This window comes from Trachemys scripta, chromosome 6, assembly GCF_013100865.1.
Source record: "Trachemys scripta elegans isolate TJP31775 chromosome 6, CAS_Tse_1.0, whole genome shotgun sequence".
Classification (NCBI taxonomy): Eukaryota; Metazoa; Chordata; order Testudines; family Emydidae; genus Trachemys; species Trachemys scripta.
The window spans coordinates 91,619,369-91,640,695 of NC_048303.1; the positions used below are offsets into that span (position 1 = coordinate 91,619,369).

The following is a 21,327-nucleotide window of genomic DNA, read 5'->3' on the forward strand; positions in this document are numbered from 1 at the left end:
GCTGAGGTCTTCAAAAATCTACCAGCCACCCACTAGTCAGAGGACTAAACTTACTAGCCACTGGCTGATTCAAAAGATGGGGCCTTGCTTTTCAGGCCAATGCCCTAATGAAAAGCTGAGTTCAATCAGCACCCAGAGTCAGGGTGCAGTTTCTTTCAAAGTGCTGTTCTTGTACCTTGTTTGACACCTCCATCTTTCACAGCTGGCTCATAGGTGTCTGTTAAATTTAAAGCCACCATAGTCCTATTTGTCTGCTGGAAAGGAGGAGGAGCACTTACTTTCTGTTTTTCCTTTCTACTCAGGGTCTTCCAGCTGTTGTAAGGAGTAGCATCTCCAAAACATTAACCCTCCCTTGCCCTCCTAGCTGCTGCAATAGGGTTGGTTGCTGATGGGGCTAGTCTGTTTTCAGTCTTCTGTGGCTTGGGAAAACCATGAGCAGTAGTAGAAGCATGGAAGCTATATGCCTGAAGACTCAGGAAGATAGCACTGCATTGATTTACATGTGGTTCACATCCAGAAGGTTATCTTTACAACTACATGGGCTAGAACCTTTGTGTGTGTGTGTGTGTGTGTGCGCGCGCTAAACTAAAGCTTAGATTCTGCAGAAATTGATAGCATGGATCCCCACACTTACTATGGGAAAGCTCCTACTTGGCAGTAGCAAGCAGACTTTTCAATCCCTGTATTAGCTACTGTACTGTAATGCTAGGGAGGACTGAGCCAGGCCACCACAGAGCTCACATAGACATGACCTACCACCTATAGGAACATCACCTGATTGCCATATGTTGATTTTTCCCAATAACTTGTAAAAATGATCTGTGAATATCTTTGAGAGAGAAACATTTTTCTTAGAAGCAGCCTGCCGGTGGGGATATTTTTAGATTAAAACTCTCTGGCCTTTGAATTTCACACAGCAGGAAAACCAAAAAGCCTTCAGCATAGATGAAGAGATTAGCTCAACTCTTTAATAAATTACACCATTTATAGTGATGTTTTCCTTTGTGCAGTGAAACATGCAATACTGATGTGAATTGAGCAAAGCTCCAGATGTCAGTAGCCATAAATAAAAAATACCACACACACACACCTTTCAGGAAAGGAGGGTTTGTTAAAATGAATAAATAAATAAATCTTACCTATTTGTCTTAGAAGGTTATCACATTGGAAATCTAAATATTATTATACACACACTTTTTGTCTGGATATCTTTTGAATGGAGCAGGACAGAAAAAAATGTCTGGATGTCTTTATGCATTACATCCTGAAGGAGAAATTTTATTTTCTTTGACGTCTGGTGCCTATTTATTTTTATGGGGACTGTGAAAGAGATATTTTCCCCCTTGGCAAAATATAAGAAAAGAGCATCCATTTGTCATACAAAAATGATAGTTTGTTATCAGCCTGACTATGTGCCATATGTATAAAATATCTGTGTGTGTGTGTGTGTGTGTGTCTGCTTGTCTTCTGCAATGCACTCAATTACTAGTCATGAACAGAGATAAAACAGAATACATTTTGGCATTATTGTTCTTCAAATACTTATGCATATTACCGTGTACTCCTCCTAGCAGAGCATGTTTATCTTTTTGCAGGATTTTCTTTCAATCCTGCTGAGGCAAGCTGCAATTTTGAGGAAGATCTGTGTAATTTTTATCAGGATCACAAGGATGGCCCTGGCTGGAGCAGAGTGAAAGTAAAGCCTAATGCGTATAGGACAGGTGATCACACTACTGGATTAGGTAAATCAAAAGTTCTTTTAACTGGAAAAGTCCAACTGGATGTGAAGGTTAAATTACTCTTTAATCCAGAACAGACTATGCAATTGACATACTGCTCTGCATTGGGGGTAGGGCAGAGAGATGCTGCCCCAGAGGGAACTCTGTAACCCAAGAACCTGTTAGTGCCAGCTGGTAAAGGGGCATAGAGGGGGTGCATAGAGAGTACAGGTGTCTCCTGAGTCTGTCGTGTACATTCTGTTTCACCAGAGAGTGTCATGTGCATCCTTTAATAAATGGTTATGTCATACTGATCCTCAGAATTGTTGCAAGATGTCTGTACAGATGATAGTTAAAGAGTTGTGTATATGTACTGAAAATATATTTTAACATCTGTCACAACCAAAGAGAAAAACAGGTTTTCTTCCAGAGTGGAGGTAAGATGCATATCTGTCGAAATGTAAATTAAGCATTGTAAGCCAAGACAATAGAAGCCCAATTTACATAGAGAGTCAACAGAAAAGGAGCAACAATGAAAAAAAACAAGCTATGGGGGTTAGCCTAGCTGTGTGCAAAGAAAATGGACGTGGGGTGGGGATATATGCAGGAGGCAAGGAAGACACCCATTTATCCTGCATCTAGGAAGTAATCAGGCAGTGTGATTACATTCATAAAAATGGGATCTCAACCAGACTTGGTGGAAAATGATGCAAAGGACATTTGGGGTGAGATAAATTTATTTAGACAGAAGGTAATCTCTTAAAGTAAGCTTAGTCTATAGGGATCGTGTTATGATTTGTTTTATATGTAACCCTTCTGTTTCCATTATCCTCACTCACTGTCTCTTAAACCTTGATCGTTGATAATAAACTGATGATTGTTTTCACTACAAATATATCTCAGTGCTGTGGTATTATACAAGAACTGATCCTGAGTTGACTCAAACAAGCTGGTATGTACCCTGTCCTCTTGGGGAGAGCAAACCTGATGTTTCTTAGAGTGTGGTGACCCCTACAGGGGAACACTTTGAAGGGGCTTGGGGACTGGGGTACACCTATCGTTAACCTGCAAGGCAAAGTAAGAGTTGCCATAACCTAGAAGATAGCTAACAGACTGAGGTATCAGGGAGTTGGCACCTAGTTAAGCACAAACAAGTGTCCCTCTTGCTGGAGGCAGGGTGGTTGTAAGGTGACTCTCAGTTGTGGGCACCCTGAGAACCGTCCCAATCTCCCAGTCATATAGAAGGAGCATGCAAACTGCACCGTCCTTGTGAAGGTCCTAAAAGGGACTATGATTGTGCCTGGCCTTTGCACTTCAGGAGGGGAGGATCCTTGTGCACTCCCATCACTATACCCTCACAAGTGCCAGGAAAAACCTTGCCCTTTCTCTATGGAAATATAGGGCCAGATCCTCAGATGATATAAATCAATGCAGCTACATTCAAGTCAATAGGTCAACACCAATTTATGCCCAATAAGGATCTGTCCCATACTGTTTTTCAAAGCATGCAATGAACTACTTGTAGGAATTTATAATAGTCAGGAGTTTTGCGTAACTTTTTTAATAAGGAGAGGTGTTAGACACATGAATATAAACTCTATTCAAGCATCCTGCTGATTAAAAAAGCAAGAATTGCATGCCAGTAGTGCTCTTACCTCTCCAAGGCAGGGGCTCAGGATATCTGATTGTTTTGGGAATCTCCTTTACATTGTGGTTTCTGACACTGCTCATATAGAACCTTTTGTGTAGCATTCACCACTATTCAATCATAGCTACCAGAGAGGCTTGCAATTTCTGTATGAACTATCCAGTGAGGACCTGGCAGTGAATAAAGTGCCAAGTGCCCTAGCATTACCTCTTCCGATAAGGGAGTGGTATCCCTGAAATTGAGTCAGGCTGCCAATGGAGCCAGCAGGATGCTATAAAATTGAGGGTTTTTTTAAGGTAATTCTACAAAGTGTTGATCTCTAGTGAAGACTGGAATCTGGCCATGTGCAGTCTTAAATTTGTAACGGCAGGGAGTTTATTTAGGATTTTGATTTGAGCACTACAAACTACAAAGATATAATTTATTAACCTGCTAGTGGAAACTCTCATTAGCACCAAAATCTGCTGAAATGACTAAAGCTTCTTTTACCTGTGAATAGGCTTTGTGAATTGTTTATTAGAAAGACTCAATAATTGCACTGTTTCACAGGTTATTACTTGCTGGCGAACACAAAGTTTACCTCACAGCCTGGGTACATTGGACGTCTGTATGGCCCCTCGCTGCCAGGAAACTTGCAGTATTGTCTGCGGTTTTATTATGCCGTTTATGGATTTTTCAAAATGAGCGACACCCTGGCTGTTTATATCTTTGAGGAGAATCATGTGGTTCAAGAGAAAATCTGGTCTGTCTTGGAATCCCCAAAGGGAGTCTGGACTCAAGCTGAAATCACCTTCAAAAAGCCTATGCCTTGCAAGGTAACAACCAGCATTTCTTCGGTGTTTGTTTTTTTCAAAGGTGTAGATGGAGATTTTTCATTCACTTCCCTTCTAGAGGGAATGTTAATCATCCTTGGCCCAACACTGCAAGGTGCTGAGAGTCTTCAGCTTCCAGTGAAGTCAATGATGGAGTGGAGGGCAATCAGCTTGCAGCAGATGGTCAGCATCTTAGGGCACTTGTTAGCAGGCTTATCCTACCATTATTATTTGTTTGTATTGAGGTTGTGCCTCCAGGCCATCAATCAAGGATCAGTGCCCCATTATGTTAGGCACGTTACATACGGATAATGAAGAGATAATCCCTGCCCCAAGAAGTTTGCCATCTGAGTAATCCTGGTGCTCACTTTATTCCAGAGGATATTAGTCTGTGAGTTACAGCTATAGCTGTGTGCAACTCGGTGGATTTGATTCTCATGGGCTCCATGTACATATACTTTTAGTTTTGCTTCATGGGGTATGGCGGGGCGACGCCTCACCAGCACGGTGCCTCCTGCTGGTCATCCTGGGAATTAGCTCTTCCAGCCCGGTGTCTGCAGGCCGGTGTCTCACCTGCCGCTGGCCCCCATGTCCTTCCCAGACCCTGGTGCCCCTTTATCTTGGGGTGCTGTCCCCTGGCAGTGCCCCACATTCTGGGTCTCCCCTCCCAGGGGAACCCCCACCCTCTATCCCCACCTACTGCCAGTCTCCATCTAACCCCCGCTCCCTGGGGCAGATAGCAGTCTGTAAACCACTCATCATTGGCAAGGTGGGTTGGACCAGCTGCCTCCGCCTATTCCCAGATTACACTTTTGTAGCCCCAGTACCTTTCACAGGCCCTTTTTAGCAAGGCCTACAGCCTGGGGTTTTACCAGGCTGGAGCTCCCTCTGCACTTCCCTTCCCCAACACTGCTCCACCTCAGGTACCCTTCTCAGCTCCCCGGCAGCTAGGTCCTTCTCTCTCAGAAGCTAGAGAGAGATTCTCTTCTGAGCTTCTGGCCCACAGCCCTTTTATAGGGCCAGCTATGGCCTGATTGGGGCATGGCCCCCAACTGTGGCTGCTTTTTCCAGCCACAGCCCTCTCCCGGGCTGCTTTAACCCCTTCAGGGCCGGAGCAGGGTGACTACCCCGCTAGAAGGGGGTTTGCAGCTGCCATTCTCATTTTCAAGATTTAACAAGCCCAAAACCTCGAAAGCAAAAATTTCTTCTCAAACTGCTGAATTTGTCTTAGTTTCTTAGTCAAAACTACCAAGTTTCAACCTGAACCCAGAAATCAGTCCAAGTTCACAGACATTGGTGAAGGTTTTGTGGAATCTGGTTGGAGTTTGTACCAAAAATAGGTGAATTAACAAAGTTTTACTCAGAACCATCCACACCAACTCTCAAGCAGGTCATCATGCTCCTTCTACTACATTTCTTCCCCCCCCCCCCAACATTAATTTGACTTAGATAATCAAAATCAGCCTAGAAGTCATTGCATCAGTTATCACGGTTCCTCTCTTGGGGTTTGTCTACACAACAGCAGGGAGGTGTGATTTCCAGCACTGGGAGGCATATGCACACTAGCTCTGCTCAAGCTAGCATGTTAAATAGCAACGTGGCCCTGGTGACAGCTCGGGATACCACCTGAGTGTGTACACAGGGGTTCAGGTGGGATTCTACTCAGGAGACTAGCTCAAGTTACTGACCATGTCACCACGGCTGCCCTGCTATATTTAGAGAGTTAGCTCAAAAAGAGCTAGCATATATATGTCTGCCCAAGCTCTGAATCACATCTCCCAGCTGTAGTGTAGACATACCCTTGGAACGTCATTGCAAATGGTGCAAAGGATTTTGGGACACACTTCAGGAGGACCAGTTGCGAGCGGCTGAATGTTGGATTACGGTATGAAAAAGATGGATGACACTCTGTTTTAGATTTTGAGAGTTTGATAGTAAACTTAAACAATGTTAATGCCTGATGCTTCTACAAGTGACCAGTAGTAGAAGGGAATTGAACTTCAGGAACAGTATGATAATGCAGAAGGAGACAGAGACAGGCAGTCATAGATCCTGACCTACATTAATACTTTTACAGAGCTCCTTAAAACTTTAAGAGGTTGTGGTAGAGACTTGAAAATTTGACAAGATGAGATGCTGCTGTTTGAACCCTAAGATGGTCCTGTCTTCACAAGTCTGCCACATGGTATTGCCATTCTTTTTAACAAACAGTCAATTTAATTCAATATAGTAGCCCTGAATACGTGTGTGGATGGGTGGGGGAGGGCGGTATGTGTGGCACACACACACAGTGACTATGCCCAATTTCATATGTGGGCTCCAATCCCAGACAGGCACAAAGACAGAGACATCTGCTGTATGCACCTACTAAATATCAGTTTGAGTGCCCAAATGCAGGATTTCATGGGCTAACTTTGCTGATATTTTGAGGCCTCAGATTTCCTTGACTCCAGCCAATCTAATTTTAGGTCTGGGAACTTTACAGAAACCACAGTGGTGATATAGGTTTAGGACACCACTCCCCATGCAATAGATGAGAACAGTACCCTGCTGATTGGCACCAGTATATCTGTCAGTGTGCTAATATGTCCATTCTCCTGACAAGTAGCAGATAGAATTGCTCGTGATTGGCTCCATTGCTTTCTGTGATTGGCTCTACTCCTTTCTTTGAGTGATACTGTGGGGTAGCTTTGTGTAACTGCATAAGAGACCCCTCAGGGCATAAGTGCCGAGTATTGAGAGGATGTGTTTTGCTACTACTCTTGTTCAAGGTACATACCAGTCTGTAAAACGTGTCTGTGAGGAGACATGGGCTATAGTTCCTTCAATATGTTGATGACACCCAACTTTCTTTCATTTATCTGACCAGGCTAGTGTGATAGAATGATGTGTATGTAACTGGGGCCTGGATTAAAGCTAACTGGCTGTGGCTTCAAGCAGACAAGACTAAAGTGACGTTAGATGACGGGGAAGAAACTGTAAGATTTGGTGTGGGTTATATTAATGCTCTTAATTGAGGGAGCAAGCTGCCATTTGTTATGCAGGTTTGCAGTGCAAGGGTCTTGTGACGTGAAGCCAGCATAGTTTTTTCAATCTGCACTAGATGATTAGGGGTATGCCCATGTCTTTCAGATGCAGATCTTGCTACAATCATTTCTGTCTTTGCTCCCCTGAGAGTTGAGTACTGCAATGCACTATCCATGTTATCAGACCCAGAGTAGAATGGCTTCCCTCCTGGAGAGATCACAAGCTCTACAAAAGCATAAAGGAATCTTCTGCATTGAAATCTGCCTATTGTGAAACTTTCTACATAGGTTTTTAGCTCTGATACTAACAAAGGGTCTGGTCCAGTAAATCTTTACCTGAGTAGTTCCTTCCTCTGCGAACAGTCCCATTAACCACTCGCATGGGATTACTTCAACTACTTATGTGACTAAAAGAGTGCAGATTTGATTCTTTAGTGCTGTTGTTAGTACAATTGCTTCAAATGAGAGCTAAAAATTACTGCTGTGCATGTGTGAAACCCCAACAAAAACATACACTGGACAGATTTTGAAGCTCAGCCATTTCTGAGTTATGCGTAAACTAACCAGTACCTTAAAACATTCCTACAACGGGAAAATGGTTTGGTTTTTTTCCCACCTTCCTATAGTTAAACAATGGCTAACGGTATTTATTTTGTTTAAACTTTCTAGGAAAAATTTATCCTTGGGCTGAGACCAAGCACACCCCAAAAGAAGAATTTAAAAAAATAAAAATAAAATAAAATCTTATGAACATGTGAAAAGGGGTTTTTACACTGAAAGTCTCAACCTTAACTACAGAGTAGCAGGCTCTGTTAGGTGACTGCTATAATTGCAAAGTCACAATAAATAGTAATGAGATTCTTGTATGCAATTTCAGATTAATATGGAAAACAATGCAAAAATTCCAGGAGATATATTTCAAATGTGTGATGGGAAAATGGCTCTGATAAAAATTTTCCTAGGACAATGGAAGAAATATATATTCCCAGTTTGATTTCTTTTAATATATGATTTATCTGGAAAATTTTTAAAAACTCGTTTGATTTTTTTTAAAAAAATTGTTTGGAAAGTTTAGTAATTAATGCATTTTAAAACCTTGTAAAAACTTGATTAGCAAATAAATAACCAAAATACAGTTTGTGTGTATAATTTCCAGGATGTCTGTAGGCAGGAGCAGACTGGTTGAGAGGCGATCAAGGGAGTATTCCTATCTTCTGTTGGACCTCTTGAAACCTGCAGGGGGTGGGAGAAACCCAATGTGCAATTGAAGGCGGAGGCTCGTTGGCCTCCTGGCATGTCTTAGGAGTCTCATTCAGTCGCTGCCCGGAGAGGTTTTGGGTTTAGATTTACATACGGACACATCTCTCTGCAAGGGAAAGGACTAGAGACTTACTTTTTTTTTTTAAACGAAACCTTGGGTCTTCAGCAGTTCTTTGATGTTCTGTATTCAGCTCAGTAGAGCAGTATTACATGTTCAGAAGTTAATGACTTCCGAAACTAGACTTGTAATCAGCTAAATTTTTATACTGTGCCGTAGGTCTCAGCAATGTTAGTCCTGTAAACTTAAGGTTTATTTCTCTCTGTTTTCTCTGTGTTACACACACACGACTTTCTGAGCTGTGGAGAATAACTACTTTGAGGGTGTCCTAATTTAGGAACTCTTTATCCAATTTACTTAAAATTGCGAAAAAACCCTACCTGAGCGTAGACTCAGCCTACTCATTTTAAGGCTGATGTGACTTTTTTGTTGTTGGGAAGGCAAAATTGGGCTTATAGTGGAAACTAAGTTGCAAGCTTAATGATGCAGTAGTTGTCATTGCTGCATAAGGTATTCTGTTTGTCGTTACTTAATTGTATAATGAATCCACTGTTCTACAGTTCTCTCTATGGCCATATATAGTTTAGTTTTACAAATTCTTGATTAGACAAATAGCATATTGAAGACAATATCTATATTGCCTTCACAAGGCATATATGTATACGTGTGTGTATAAATATATATTACACACACAAAACTACATTAAAAGAACTTTAGAAGGTTGCAAAGTCAAATACTCAAAAGTTAGAAAATGCCAGAATTAAGGTTGCCTCTGCAAGCTTAATTTGGCCTCCTTATGCATATGTATTATGAGAGTCTTAATTACACAATCACATACTATTTCTTTTGACAGGACCCCTGCCTCACTCAGGACACACGATGGATGGTGCTCATTTACTGAGCAGCTATTCAATATTTTGTTCTTTGTTGTTCAGTGGATGGCCCCAGGCCTCACTTACTGGAAACTATTCAAAGCCTGCTATGAAGACAGAATTATTAATATCCTCATGGGATTTTCTATGGTGCTCATCACTATAGCATCTGAGTGCTTCACAAACTTTAATGACTTTATTTTCATAACACCCTTGTGAGATGAGGAGATATTATTATCCCCATTTCATAGATGGTAAACTAAAGCATCAAGAGATTAAGGTCAAATGTATCCATTAAATTTGGGTGCCCAATTTGAGACCCTAAGACCTGATTTTTCAGAGTACTTACATTACATAGCACTTTATGTATTCAAAGCACAGCTCCAATTGACTTCAGCTGCTGCTGTGAGTGCTCAGCACTTTTACAAGTTAGGCATCCAGAAAATGAGGAACACACAATTAGTGACCACCTGTGATAAGTCTGGTTTAAGTGATTCCTCAACATCACACAGGAACTCTGTGTTAGAGGAAAGAATAGAATCCAGTTCTCCGGGGCAGTATTCAACTGCCTTACTCACACACCTTCTAGTTTCTGCAACAAACCAAGCGGGGGCCCCACAGACGTCATTTTCCTTTACTATACAATCCTGATTCATTCCCAGAGCAACTCCATTCTATGCACTGGATGATGCAGGGGTCATCCCGTGTGTCATCAAGTAATTAAAGACTGTACTATAATGCAGACACACAAGAAGGCTAAATTAAGGTGGTATAGGCACCTTAATTCTGGCATTTCCTAACTTTTGAGTGGTAGGCTTTGAAACCTTTTACTGCTCTTTTTACACAATTTATGTGTATAATTTCTTAGTTTTTATAAAAAGCAAACTGAAGAAACAAACTCCATTATGTGGCATCATATGGACATACACGGTCATCAGCAGGGATGGAACTTCTAGATCCATCACACAGACTTCTGCCATTTGAACTAACAGATTAACTGATAACAATAGGTGGTTATCTTCTGTGTGGACCAGCTCTAAAGGAGGATTAGGCACACACTTTGCCAGTAGATTTTCAGATATTTGCTGACAGCAGAGGAATGGTGAGACACAGGAATCTTGGTTTCCATTCCAGGCTATGGAGGAAAGTACTTTGTGGGGTATAGACTCTTTTTTGGCCCTTCCCCCCCAAGTATGTGATCCCTTCTGCCGCATCCCCTCCAGCCTGTCCACATATGTCTTGTCTCTTCCTCATCCATAAATCCTTGTCCCAGCCTCTACTCCTCAGGCTTCTCATTCTAGTCCCAGTCTCCTTTCCCAGCAAGTCACACCCTCACCCCTCCGGACTCCCCGTTCCAATCTTTCCTTCTCTCCCAGACCCAGTCTTCTTGCCCAGCCAGTCCCCAAAACCTGGCAGGGAAAATTTCAGCCCAAATGGTTAGAGTTTGGCAAAGTTATAAGCAACTGAAAACAGGGTCTTGTCTTATGGGAGATGGGCAATCTTAAGCACTGTGACTAGCTCTGCATATTTTATTTATAAAATATATCATAGTGGATGCATGTATATGTTTTTGAGGCAGAACAAGTCTAGACTGAAAAGTAAGAACTTTTAAATGTGCCTGGTAATTTGCTTGATCAAGCTTTTGGTTGACGGCTGTTACTTAGTAGGTTGGCTAAATAAGTATCTGTGGAAATAGCAAACAGTCTCTGGTGATGTAATCTCTTGGATGCCCCTTAATAGCAAATAAAGTCAGAGACTCAGATCTTTATACTGTTCCTTTCTTTGGTCAGAGAATCTTGAAAGTTATAAAACTCCTATTGCCAGAAAATGATAGTTACAAAACTTCTGATTGCATATTTCCTTCATCTTTCTCCTCACTATAAGGAATGATGTATGGTTCAAACGTTAGTCCCCAAAACTTTTAAGGTACATTTTGAGATTTTTCTGATTAATTCTGGGGACAAAGTGGTATTTGTCTGTTGAAGCTTGTGACACTTTTGTGTCTCACACTAATAAAAGACTCTCTACTTTTGAGGATCCTGGTTTGTATAATTTTTAAAGGTTCTTTTTGAATTAGCAAACTGGAGTCTGGGAGCAGTTTGCTGGCTTGAATTCTGTGAGCCGGAGACTTGCTGCTGTCCAGAAGGCATTAATGTGGCATTTTGAAAGTACTATGCCAAATGTTAGATGGTTATGAATCACCCAAGCGAGTCATAAATTCTAATATACATACTTCAAATAGAATACGAAGCTTACGTTGAATAATGTTAACAGATGGACTTAACCTCAGAAAAGGAAGGAAATTCAAAGTTATCCTTTCTTACTCTGTCTTTAGCTCATGTTGTAAGTGCATATGGTTCTGTACATAAAAGCTACCATTTTCAAATTTTGCAATGCTTATGAACAAGTGTGAGGATGAGGAGGTCAGAGGGAAGATCCTGGCATTTATGGGCATGGATCAAACCCATCATCTATTAAGGTTTTGTTTATGGTAGCATGAAAAATGACATTGAGCTGTTTGGATTATTTGAAATCCATTTCATTTTAGTGAAATTGACTCCAAATCTATTATCTCAGTATTAATGTGTGACGGGGTGGATTCAGACTAAATGAGGTGGGATGTGTGGGGTGAAATCCACTTAAAATAAGTGCGTTCCAAACATGCGCAACACAGCTTGAATTTACATTTGTGTGTATATGTAACCATGGAAAAAATATTTTATTTATTTAACATAGAATAAACTCTACATCCCTAGATTAAATTGAAGCTTTTGAACCCAAATTAACCTACTCGCCTCAATTCTGCCCAGTTAAAGCAGTGCTGCTAGGACTGATAGAACATTCCAAACCTCTGAGCAGCTTTCAAAAGCTAACATTTAATATTATCTAACCATTCACACAGGCTAGATAATACCAAACTCACAGAACAGTGACCTAATTCTCCCCTTCCCCCGCCCCCCAGCATAGCAGAGGCCACTTTGAGTTTTTATTTTCTTCTTCTCATGTCTCCTTTCCCCCCTCCCTCTTCTTTTTTGTCTTCACATTTCTGCTCTTCTTCCTTCTTTGCTCTTCATCATAGTTGGTTTTAGTTATAGTTGTGGGAAAGCAAAATCAAACAAGTAAGTTTCACACACCATTGTGAGGGCAGTGAATTTAGTGATCATTCTATTCTCCAGGAATGAATTCTAAAACCTTGTCCTTATTGCTGAGTTTCAACAGGCCTGCCATCTCAAGGGTACCCCCTCATGGCCTCAGGGCAGCCCTGCAAGCAGTCCCCCCATCTCAGTTTTCTCTTTCAAGGTGTTTCTTCAATAACTCTCAAACCCTTTTGTCCATTCACAGCCCTTCTCAAATTCTACTTTATTAAATTAACAAACATTCAAAACAAAATTCTCAAATCCATCCATTTACCTCCTTATTGGATCCGTTCCAGGTCTTTCCTGCTGGTAGTCTCACTCCCCAACTTCCAGGTTTCTCTACTGGAGCCTAGTCACTTCCAGCAGCCTCTGTACTTCATTCTGTTCTCCCTGAGAACTCTTTCTCTACGCCTTTTTGCTACCCATTTATAAGGGAATCAGCAGATCCCTGCTCAGGTGTGCCCCCTTGGTAACTATGGTTGGTTGGCCCCAGACCTCTAGCCCTTAAGGGGCAAGCCACACTGTTACACTGAGAAATCCTTGTCTCCCACTCTCATGAGCTTCACCCTTTAAGTTGACGGGAACATAGATTCATTCTTAGTTCCTTAGAAACACAACCACCCGGGGAGATCATTAACACGGAAAAAGAGAGAGGGAGATTCTCTCTAACATACCTTGGACCAGTTCCACAGATGTGTTTGAAGACTGGAACTGAGATTTTAAACCTGACCTGGTATGCTGTGGAGAGCCAGTGTAGAACACACAGCATCAAGCTGATGCTCACTTGGTGGCTGGTGTTGCTGAGGGGCTGAGCTGTTGTATTCCGGGTTAACAAAAAGTTTGTCAAGGTCTTTGTATACCTAAATATGGAGAGTTAAAATAATCCAGTCTTGGAAGTCATGAAAGCATGGACAATCACAACAAAGTCACCATTTATAAAGGGCTGTTCCCCAGCCAACATCAAGTGAAAGAGGGAATAGAGCCGTATGACTACCTAACATGTAACTTCTATGTCCAGTTAAGGCATATTTTTGTCAGGTTTCAAAGGAACTCCCACGCAGTCTCTGAGCTGGAAGGGTGATGGCTGACTCATGAGAACTTGTGGGTGTGCAACTTAAAGCAGCAGGGAAACTAACCTCGCCCCCAAAACAAAGAAAACAGTCCTAAAACGTCAGCCATTGAAAATCCCATTCTGAGAATTCATGATTAAAATTTCAAATGACGTAAGATTTCTCAAAATATGGTGATCAGTATTTGATACCTATTTGTCTGTGACATTTGATATACACTTTTGAAAATAACACCTTAGAAAAACTGTTAAAGAAAATAATAATTTAAAAACTTAGGAAATATAAATCCTCCTACACTCATCACAGCAGCTAGATGAGGATTGAATATTATATCCCCATTATGCCAGCCTAGTTGTTCTGCACTACTTAACTGACATTTATTTGCTTGCTCAGTTTTGTTCTCTGCACTTAATATTGCTTTCCAAGAGGTTCTGTGTGTGTCTAACACAGCTTGTGATATTATCATGTTAATGATGTAGCCAGAGATATATGACGGTACTCTTCTGTCCAAGGGCAAAACCTCCCCCTGCGCAAAAAAAAAAAAAAAATCTAAGAACCAAACAGTTTCATTAAAGAGGGAACAAACTCATAATATTAGGACATGGGAAATCTAGCAGGACTCTGGGGGACTCATAACATATCATTAGTCTATTTACTTTTCTGTACAGACAGCATTCTCTGCTAGATAATGTAATCCATTGAATATAGATGTGGCAGTAAGAGTCTGTGGCTTTAATTTGTTCTGTGAGCTTCCCATTTCCCTTCTTCATTTCTGCAATCTATTTGTACTTGGACAGAAGTGCATTTCAGAAATATTTGTCCAAATGTTACTAGCTGATGTTACCAGGCTTTCCCAAGTCAATATGCACCAGCTTTTCAGATCAATTTCTTTTGCTCTTTACAATCCATAGCATTTGCATACACAGTTTATCTGAGTAATCTGTAACGTGAGAAAGTTGCACTGGTTTAACTTAATGTGATTTTTAAGCCAACTTGGTTAAACTGATGTGTGGACATTCTTATTTTGGTTTGAGTGACTTATTTCAGTTAAGTGTATATCAATTTCTATCAATTTAGCTAACCAAAATAAACCCGGGTTAAACTGAAATAAGAATGTCCATACAGCTATTTGAACCAGTTTGATTAAAAACCTATTAAAGTTAAACTGGCACAACTTTCTCAATCTAGACAAGCCTTGAGCCAATCAGCCCGATTCTCCCCTTTGCTATACTAATCTTATGCTAGTGAAACTTTATCTTAACATAGTTACACTTGCATAAAACCAGCGTAACAGAGGGAAGAATCAGGCCCAACCTTTTGTTTTATGAAAACTTTACGAACTGGCCCATTATACCTTAGCACATTTTTATTTGTATCGGAATGCAACATTTGTGGATTTGGCAAGATTATCAATATCTCTTTGCGCTATGTAAAGTTTATAATTATTCCTACTAATGTAAGGCCCATCCCAACTCCCCTTAAGGTCAATGGCAGGCTTCCCATTGACTTCATTGGAATTGAGCTTAAGGGGCCTACGCATGCAAGATGTTGAGTGTGTGCGGTGAGGGGCTGAACTGCCTCATCTAAACTTCAGTGGGAATTAAGGGCATTGTGAACTCTCCAGAATGTGCTCAGCACTTCTCAGGACTGGACCCTTCAGCAGAATGAAATAGTTCATACCTTCTTTGCTAATTTGTTAACATTTTTTCAGCACTGGGAGATTCTGTTTTAAAAATTGAGACTAAATGCTAAATATTTTTAAATTCTTCACACTTAGTTTAAGTTTTAAAACAAAAACATCTTTTTCTTGCTCATAGGTTTACATATAGGTTTACAATATTTTTTTAAAATCCTTGATAATTTTTGAAATCAGTGGTTCAGATTTCTTTAATGGATTTGAGTTTAACAGCCATTCACATCCCATTATTTTCACAGAGTACATTGTGCAGCAGTGTTTTCCAAAGTCTAAGCAGTGGTCAGCGACAAAGTCATCAGCTTGGGGGACAGCCACTGACACTAAGGAAACTTATTGCTGGGTAGTGAGAGGGAGTGCTCAGCAGCAACATAATTGAAAACATTCTCTGAAACGTATTGTCAACTTCACAAAAGTGTACAGTAGTGTTTAATGCTGTAAAATGCAATTATACTATAATCTCTGTTTTTGTTAGGCTCTGATCAAATATTCAGCAATACTGCAGGTTAAACTGCATGACAGTCTCTGGCAACATAACCTGCTGCCAGGGCACAGTTTACCATCCCATCCTCAGATTGTGCCAGTGCCTCAGTTTCCTGTCTGATTGGGTGGTCTAACTCTCTGCCTGAACCAAAGCTCTCCTTTCTGAGGTAAACAAACAGTGCAAAAGGAAAACCCCAGCTTCCTATTCTACATCATGGTCTGGCTGGATCTTCTTCCTGTTTCTCAGAGCTTTGCCCTTTTCATGCAGGGCTCCCAAATGGTCCTTTGCCTAGCTCCTCTTAGGCTTAAGGCTTCTTTGGCAGGCTTCTATGTCAGGTGTTTTCTCCTTGGAAAGATCAAAGTTCCTGCCCGTTTCCTCCTTGGCAAAGAGACTTACAGCAGGTCCTCCCATTTCCCCTCCCCTTTTAGGAGCAGGTAGACGGTATAAATACAGATTTCACCCTCAATCCTCCTGGTACAGGTAAAAGAGAATGGGGAATCATTCAACCTAACTCAATATTACCTGTGAGCCAAAACCCAACTTTGTATCATGGCAGAGATGAGTTTTGAATTATCATTGCAAATTACTTGCATGCTTGTGTTTTCTATTTAATATGAATATGTTGTCTTCTTCTGTACCAATTACTGATACGTGGCTGATAAATTACAAGACTTGATCATTGATTTTTGTTGATGCTGTAGACCCAGGAAATTAAGTAAGCAGTGGAACAAAAATCAAACATTCTTTGAGAAATTGATGCAAAGCTTTGTAAACAGATGCTTGAATAATGTCCTGGGTATCTCCCATTACTCACTGCAAAAAGCAGAGGTAAAGGAGGAAAGCACTTTTTAACTTCAATAATATTGGCAACAACTGACTGCATCCATTAATGTTTCCTAATTTAACCTCCAGGATAGCACACAAACTCAAGAGGTATTTTAATAACTCTGGACTGACATAATAAATATATTGTTCATCATCTGTCATGTTAAATAAAGAAAACATGAGCTGAACACTCTGCCCTCTCATTCTCTCCTCTATGGCATGCATTAATTCTTATGGAAGAATTACCCTGTGAAAAGAAATTAAGTCAAAATTAATATAAATGTAAATATTGCAAGGCTCAATTTGATCACAATCAGTCATCATCTAGGTCAGTGGTCTCCAACCTTTTTATGCCCAAGATCACTTTTTGAATCCAAGGGAAACCCATGATCTACCCTGCCCCTTCCCCAAGGCACTGCCCCTTCCCCAAAGCCCCACCCTGCTCACTCCATCACCCCCCTCCTCCGTTGGTCGCTTTCCCCCACCCTCTCACTTTCACCAGGCTGGGGTAGGCGGTTGGCATTCCGGAGAGGGTGCAGGCTCTGGGCTGGGGCCAAGGGCATAGGCACCGACTTCTGCTCCTGCTGGTGGATGCTTGACCCCCCTCTGACCCCGGCCCCAACTCCACTCCACCCCTTCCTTGAGGCCCCGCCCCACCCTCTCCCACCCACACCCCGCTCCAACTCCGCCCCCTCCCTGCCCCTATTCTAACTCCTTTTCCAAATCCCTGCCCTGGCCCCACCCCCTCCCCTGAGTGCGCCAGGTTCCCACTCCTCCACCTCCCTCCCAGCCCGTCGCCAAAGAGGTGTTTGGCGGTGGCAGCTGGGTGAGAAGCGCTGGGAGGTAGGCGGAGGAGCAGGGACCCGGTGCCCTTGGGCCGGGGGAGCTTGGCTGCCAGTGGGTGCAGAGCACCCACTAATTTTTCCCCATGGGTGCTTCAGCCCCAGAGCACCCACAGAGTCGGCGCCTATGGCTGAGGTGTTTGCAGTGTGGGAGAGGGCTCTGGGCTGAGCCTGGGATGGGGTTGGGGTGCAGGAGTGGGTGAGGGGTGCAAGCTCTAGGAGGGAGTTTGCATGCAGGAGGGGGCTCCGGACTGGGGCAGAGTGTAGGGGTACAGGAGGGGGTACAGGGTGCTGGCTCTGGGAGGAGGGGGTCAGGGCTGGGGTTTGGGGTGGGGCTTGGGGTGCAGGAGAGGGTATGGGTTGCTGGCTCTGGGAAGGCGCTCAGGGATGAGGGTTGGGGTGTGGCCTCCTGCCGGGCAGCACTTACCTCCAGCAGCTCCTGGTTGGCAGCGGGTGCAGTGAGGCTAAGGCAGGCTCCCTGCCTACCCCGGCCCCACTGCTCCCGGAAGGGCCAACGCACCCCTGGGGCAGGGGCGGGTGGCTCCACGCACTGCCCCTCTCTGCAAGCATCACCCCTGCAGCTTTCCCGGCCAATGGGAGCCACGGGGGCAGTGCTTGCAGGCAGGAGCAGTGCGCAGAGGGAGACCTCCTGCCCTCCTACCCTCGGGGCCGCGGGGCTGCGCTGGCTGCTTCCGGGAGCAGCATGGGGCCATGGTAGGCAGAGAGTCTGCCTTAGCGGCAACCACACTGCACCGCCGGAGATCATGATTGTCTGGGAGATCCTCTAGGATCGACTAGTCGATCACAACGACCGATTGGTGACCACTGAGCTAGGTGCAGTATGAAGGACAGATTTTGAGGCCAAACCTGAAATGAAAATGACTGAAAAACATATTGATACCATCCAACTGACAGGTGAGCTGCAAGCATGCTTAAATGGGCCAAAATTACAATTAAAGATGTTAGGGACAAATAAGGGGTGTATATATTTGATCTGGTAAAGAAAAATGTCTTCTACCCCATTCCTCACAATGGCACAAGGAATGTAACTAAAGGAAGGTTTCAGAAACACAGAATTAGTCAAGAGAACACCAGACAACTTCACACACTGCATTATGCTACTTCTGTGTTGGAAAATCCACTTTTCCTAGCATAAGCCAGCAAAGTAGCCATGGAAACATTAAGCCATGTGGCAGTAGCATGTCATTCACTACTCAAAAAACAAGGGTAGAATTTAGCAAGGTTAAAGGTACACATACAGACACTGGGACAGAACTGCACATTTGATAGTCTTTGTTGCTTGGTAAAGTTAAAAGCCTGAAGTAAAATAAATGGATCTTTTGGGGGAAGAATTGAGTACTTACTCAGTTAAATCCTTGACTGGCCAATACCTATTGTAAAAGCACTATATCATACTGCTTTCTTTGAGATCTAATGGGTAACTGTATATCGAAAAATTTAATTAATGCCAGTCAGGGCCGGCTCCAGGCACCAGCCGACCAAGCACGTGCTTGGGGCGGCACCTGGTAAAGGGCGGCCAATCTTGGGGGGGAGGGCCGCACAGGGTTTTTTTGTTTTTTTTTGGGCGGGGGGGTTGGTCGGGCAGTGCTTGGGGTGGGTTGTTTTTGTTTTGGCAGCTGGGGGGGGGATTCGGCAGCGGTGCTCGGGGGGGGCGGCGGGGCGCTCCACGGGGTGGGTGTTCGGCAGCGTGGCTCGGCGGTGGGGGTGTTTAGCGGCACTCGGCGGGAGGTGCGTGTGGCAGCGGGAGGCTTCGGTGGCGCTGCGCTCCGTGGTGGTGGAGGGGGTGTTCAGCGGCGCTTGGCGGGGCAAGGGGCGTTCGGCGGCACTCCGTGGGAGGTGTGTGTGGCGGCGGGGGGGTTTGGCGGCGTGGCGCTCCGCGGGGGGAGGGGGTTCGGCAGGGGGGTTCTGTGGCGCTCCGCAGGGGGCTGAGGGGAGTTTGGCGGTGCTCTGCAGGGGGCTAGGGGGTTCGGCGGCGCACCACGGGGGGCTGGCATGTTTGGCGGCGCGGCGCCCCATGGGGCGCTGGGGGGGGGGTTTGGCGGTGCGCCGCTGGGGGGGTTCGGTGGTGCGGCGCTCCGCACGGGGGGGGGGGGGGGCAGCGCGGGGCTGAGGGGGTGTGTTATGGTGGCGCTATGGAGGGACTTTTTTTTTTTTTTTTGCTTGGGGTGGCAAAAAAGTTTCAGCCAGCCCTGATGCCAGTCAGCATGGTTTCATGGAAGGTAGGTCTTATCAAACAAACCTGTTGTCTCTTTTTGACAGGATTACAGGTTTGGTTGATAAAGGCAACTGTTTTGATACAGTATAATTAGATTTCTCCAAGGCATTTGAGTTAGTACCACATGACATTTTGATTAAAAATTTGCATTATATGGAATTAACAGGGCACACATTTAGATGGATTAAAAACTGTCTCACTGAGAGATATTAAAATGTAGTTGTTACTGAAAGGTATCAACGAGCAGGGCTGTTTCTAGTGGGTTCCCCGAGGATCAGTTCTTGGTCCAGTACTATTTAATATTTTTATTAATGACCTAGATGATGATAGAAAATCTTTGCTGGTAAAGTTTTTAGACAACACAAAGATTGGTGGGGTAGTAAATAATGAGGAAGATGGGTTACTCTTACAGGGTAATCTGAATTGCCTCGTTAAATGGTTACAATCCAACAAAATGCCTCTTAATAGAACCACATGCAAAGCAATACATCTGGGAATCAAGAATGCAGGTTATACCTGTAGGACGTGAGACTCTATCTTGGAAAAAGTAACTCAGGGAAGGACTTGGGGATCATCAAAGAAAAGCATCTTAATATGAGCTCTCAATGCAATGCTGTGGCAAAAAGGGTTAATTGTGGCTGTAAAAAAGGGGACTATCAAGGGAAGTGATCTTGCCTCTCTACATAGCATTGGTAAGACCACTGCTAGAATACTGTGTCCAGTTATTGTGTCTGCAGTTGAAGAGGGATGTGGAAATACTAGTCAGTTTAGAGGAGGGCCACAAAAGTGAGTTAGATCCTGGAAAACAAGCCTGATGAAGTGAGGTTTAAGAAGCTCCCCGTATTCAGCTTATCAAAGAAAAGGTAGTGTGGGGACTTGATTGCTGTGTATAGGTGCTTACACACAGAAAAGAGATCTGAGCATAAGAGTGGGGTGTGGATTTCAACCTTGATGAGTAAAGAAAGCATAAGGAGATCTGATAGCTGGAAGTTGAAGTTAAATAAATTTAGCCTTGAAATAAGATGCAACTTTGTAGCATCCTTTGGAAGGGAATTAAACTTTGAAAGAGTTTACCAGGGAAGGTGGTGGACTCACCATTGCTTGGAATCTTTAAAACAAGATTATGCTTTCTAAAAAAAGATGCACCTTAATTCATCTTCTGGGAGAAATTGTACGGACTATGTATGTGGGGTGGGGAGTAGGCTGGATGGTCCCTTCTGGCCTTGAGAGTCTGAATCTAAGAATCCCTCTGTTCATCCCCTTGTTTTATGGGCCATGGGGAAAACAGGATTCCTTGCATTGCCCTCATCATTCTCATAACACTTGCAGTTCTGTATTAAGACAATGATTATAATCAAATCTCACACTTCAGGGCATTAGCCTGTTGCCTGCAGGGGTCAGGACAAATTTTCCCCCCCAATGCACAATTGGCCAGATGTATTCTGAGGAAGGAGTAGGGGTGGGCTTTGCCTTCCTCTGAAGCAGCAGAGCGTGGCCACACCTAGAGATGGATCATAGGGCAAGTGTTCTGAGGCGGTACAGAAAATCCTCTTCCTAGACGCCTGGCTCTTTTGTCTTGCTGATATGCTCAGCGTCATACTCATCATCAGATTTGGGGTCGGGAAGGAATCCTGCTCTGATTGAAG

At 43.3% G+C, this 21,327-nt stretch overlaps 1 protein-coding gene across 2 annotated transcripts in view; it reads left to right on the top strand.

The window, feature by feature from the left end:
• MAMDC2 (MAM domain containing 2) overlaps positions 1-21,327 on the top strand; it is a 111,408-nt gene that overhangs the window by 73,022 nt on the left and 17,059 nt on the right. For both annotated transcript variants that reach the window (XM_034774083.1, XM_034774082.1), the window contains exons 8-9: positions 1,596-1,742; positions 3,916-4,181. In XM_034774083.1, the coding sequence (XP_034629974.1) occupies positions 1,596-1,742; positions 3,916-4,181 (413 nt within the window). The remainder of the gene's footprint in view (positions 1-1,595; positions 1,743-3,915; positions 4,182-21,327) is intronic.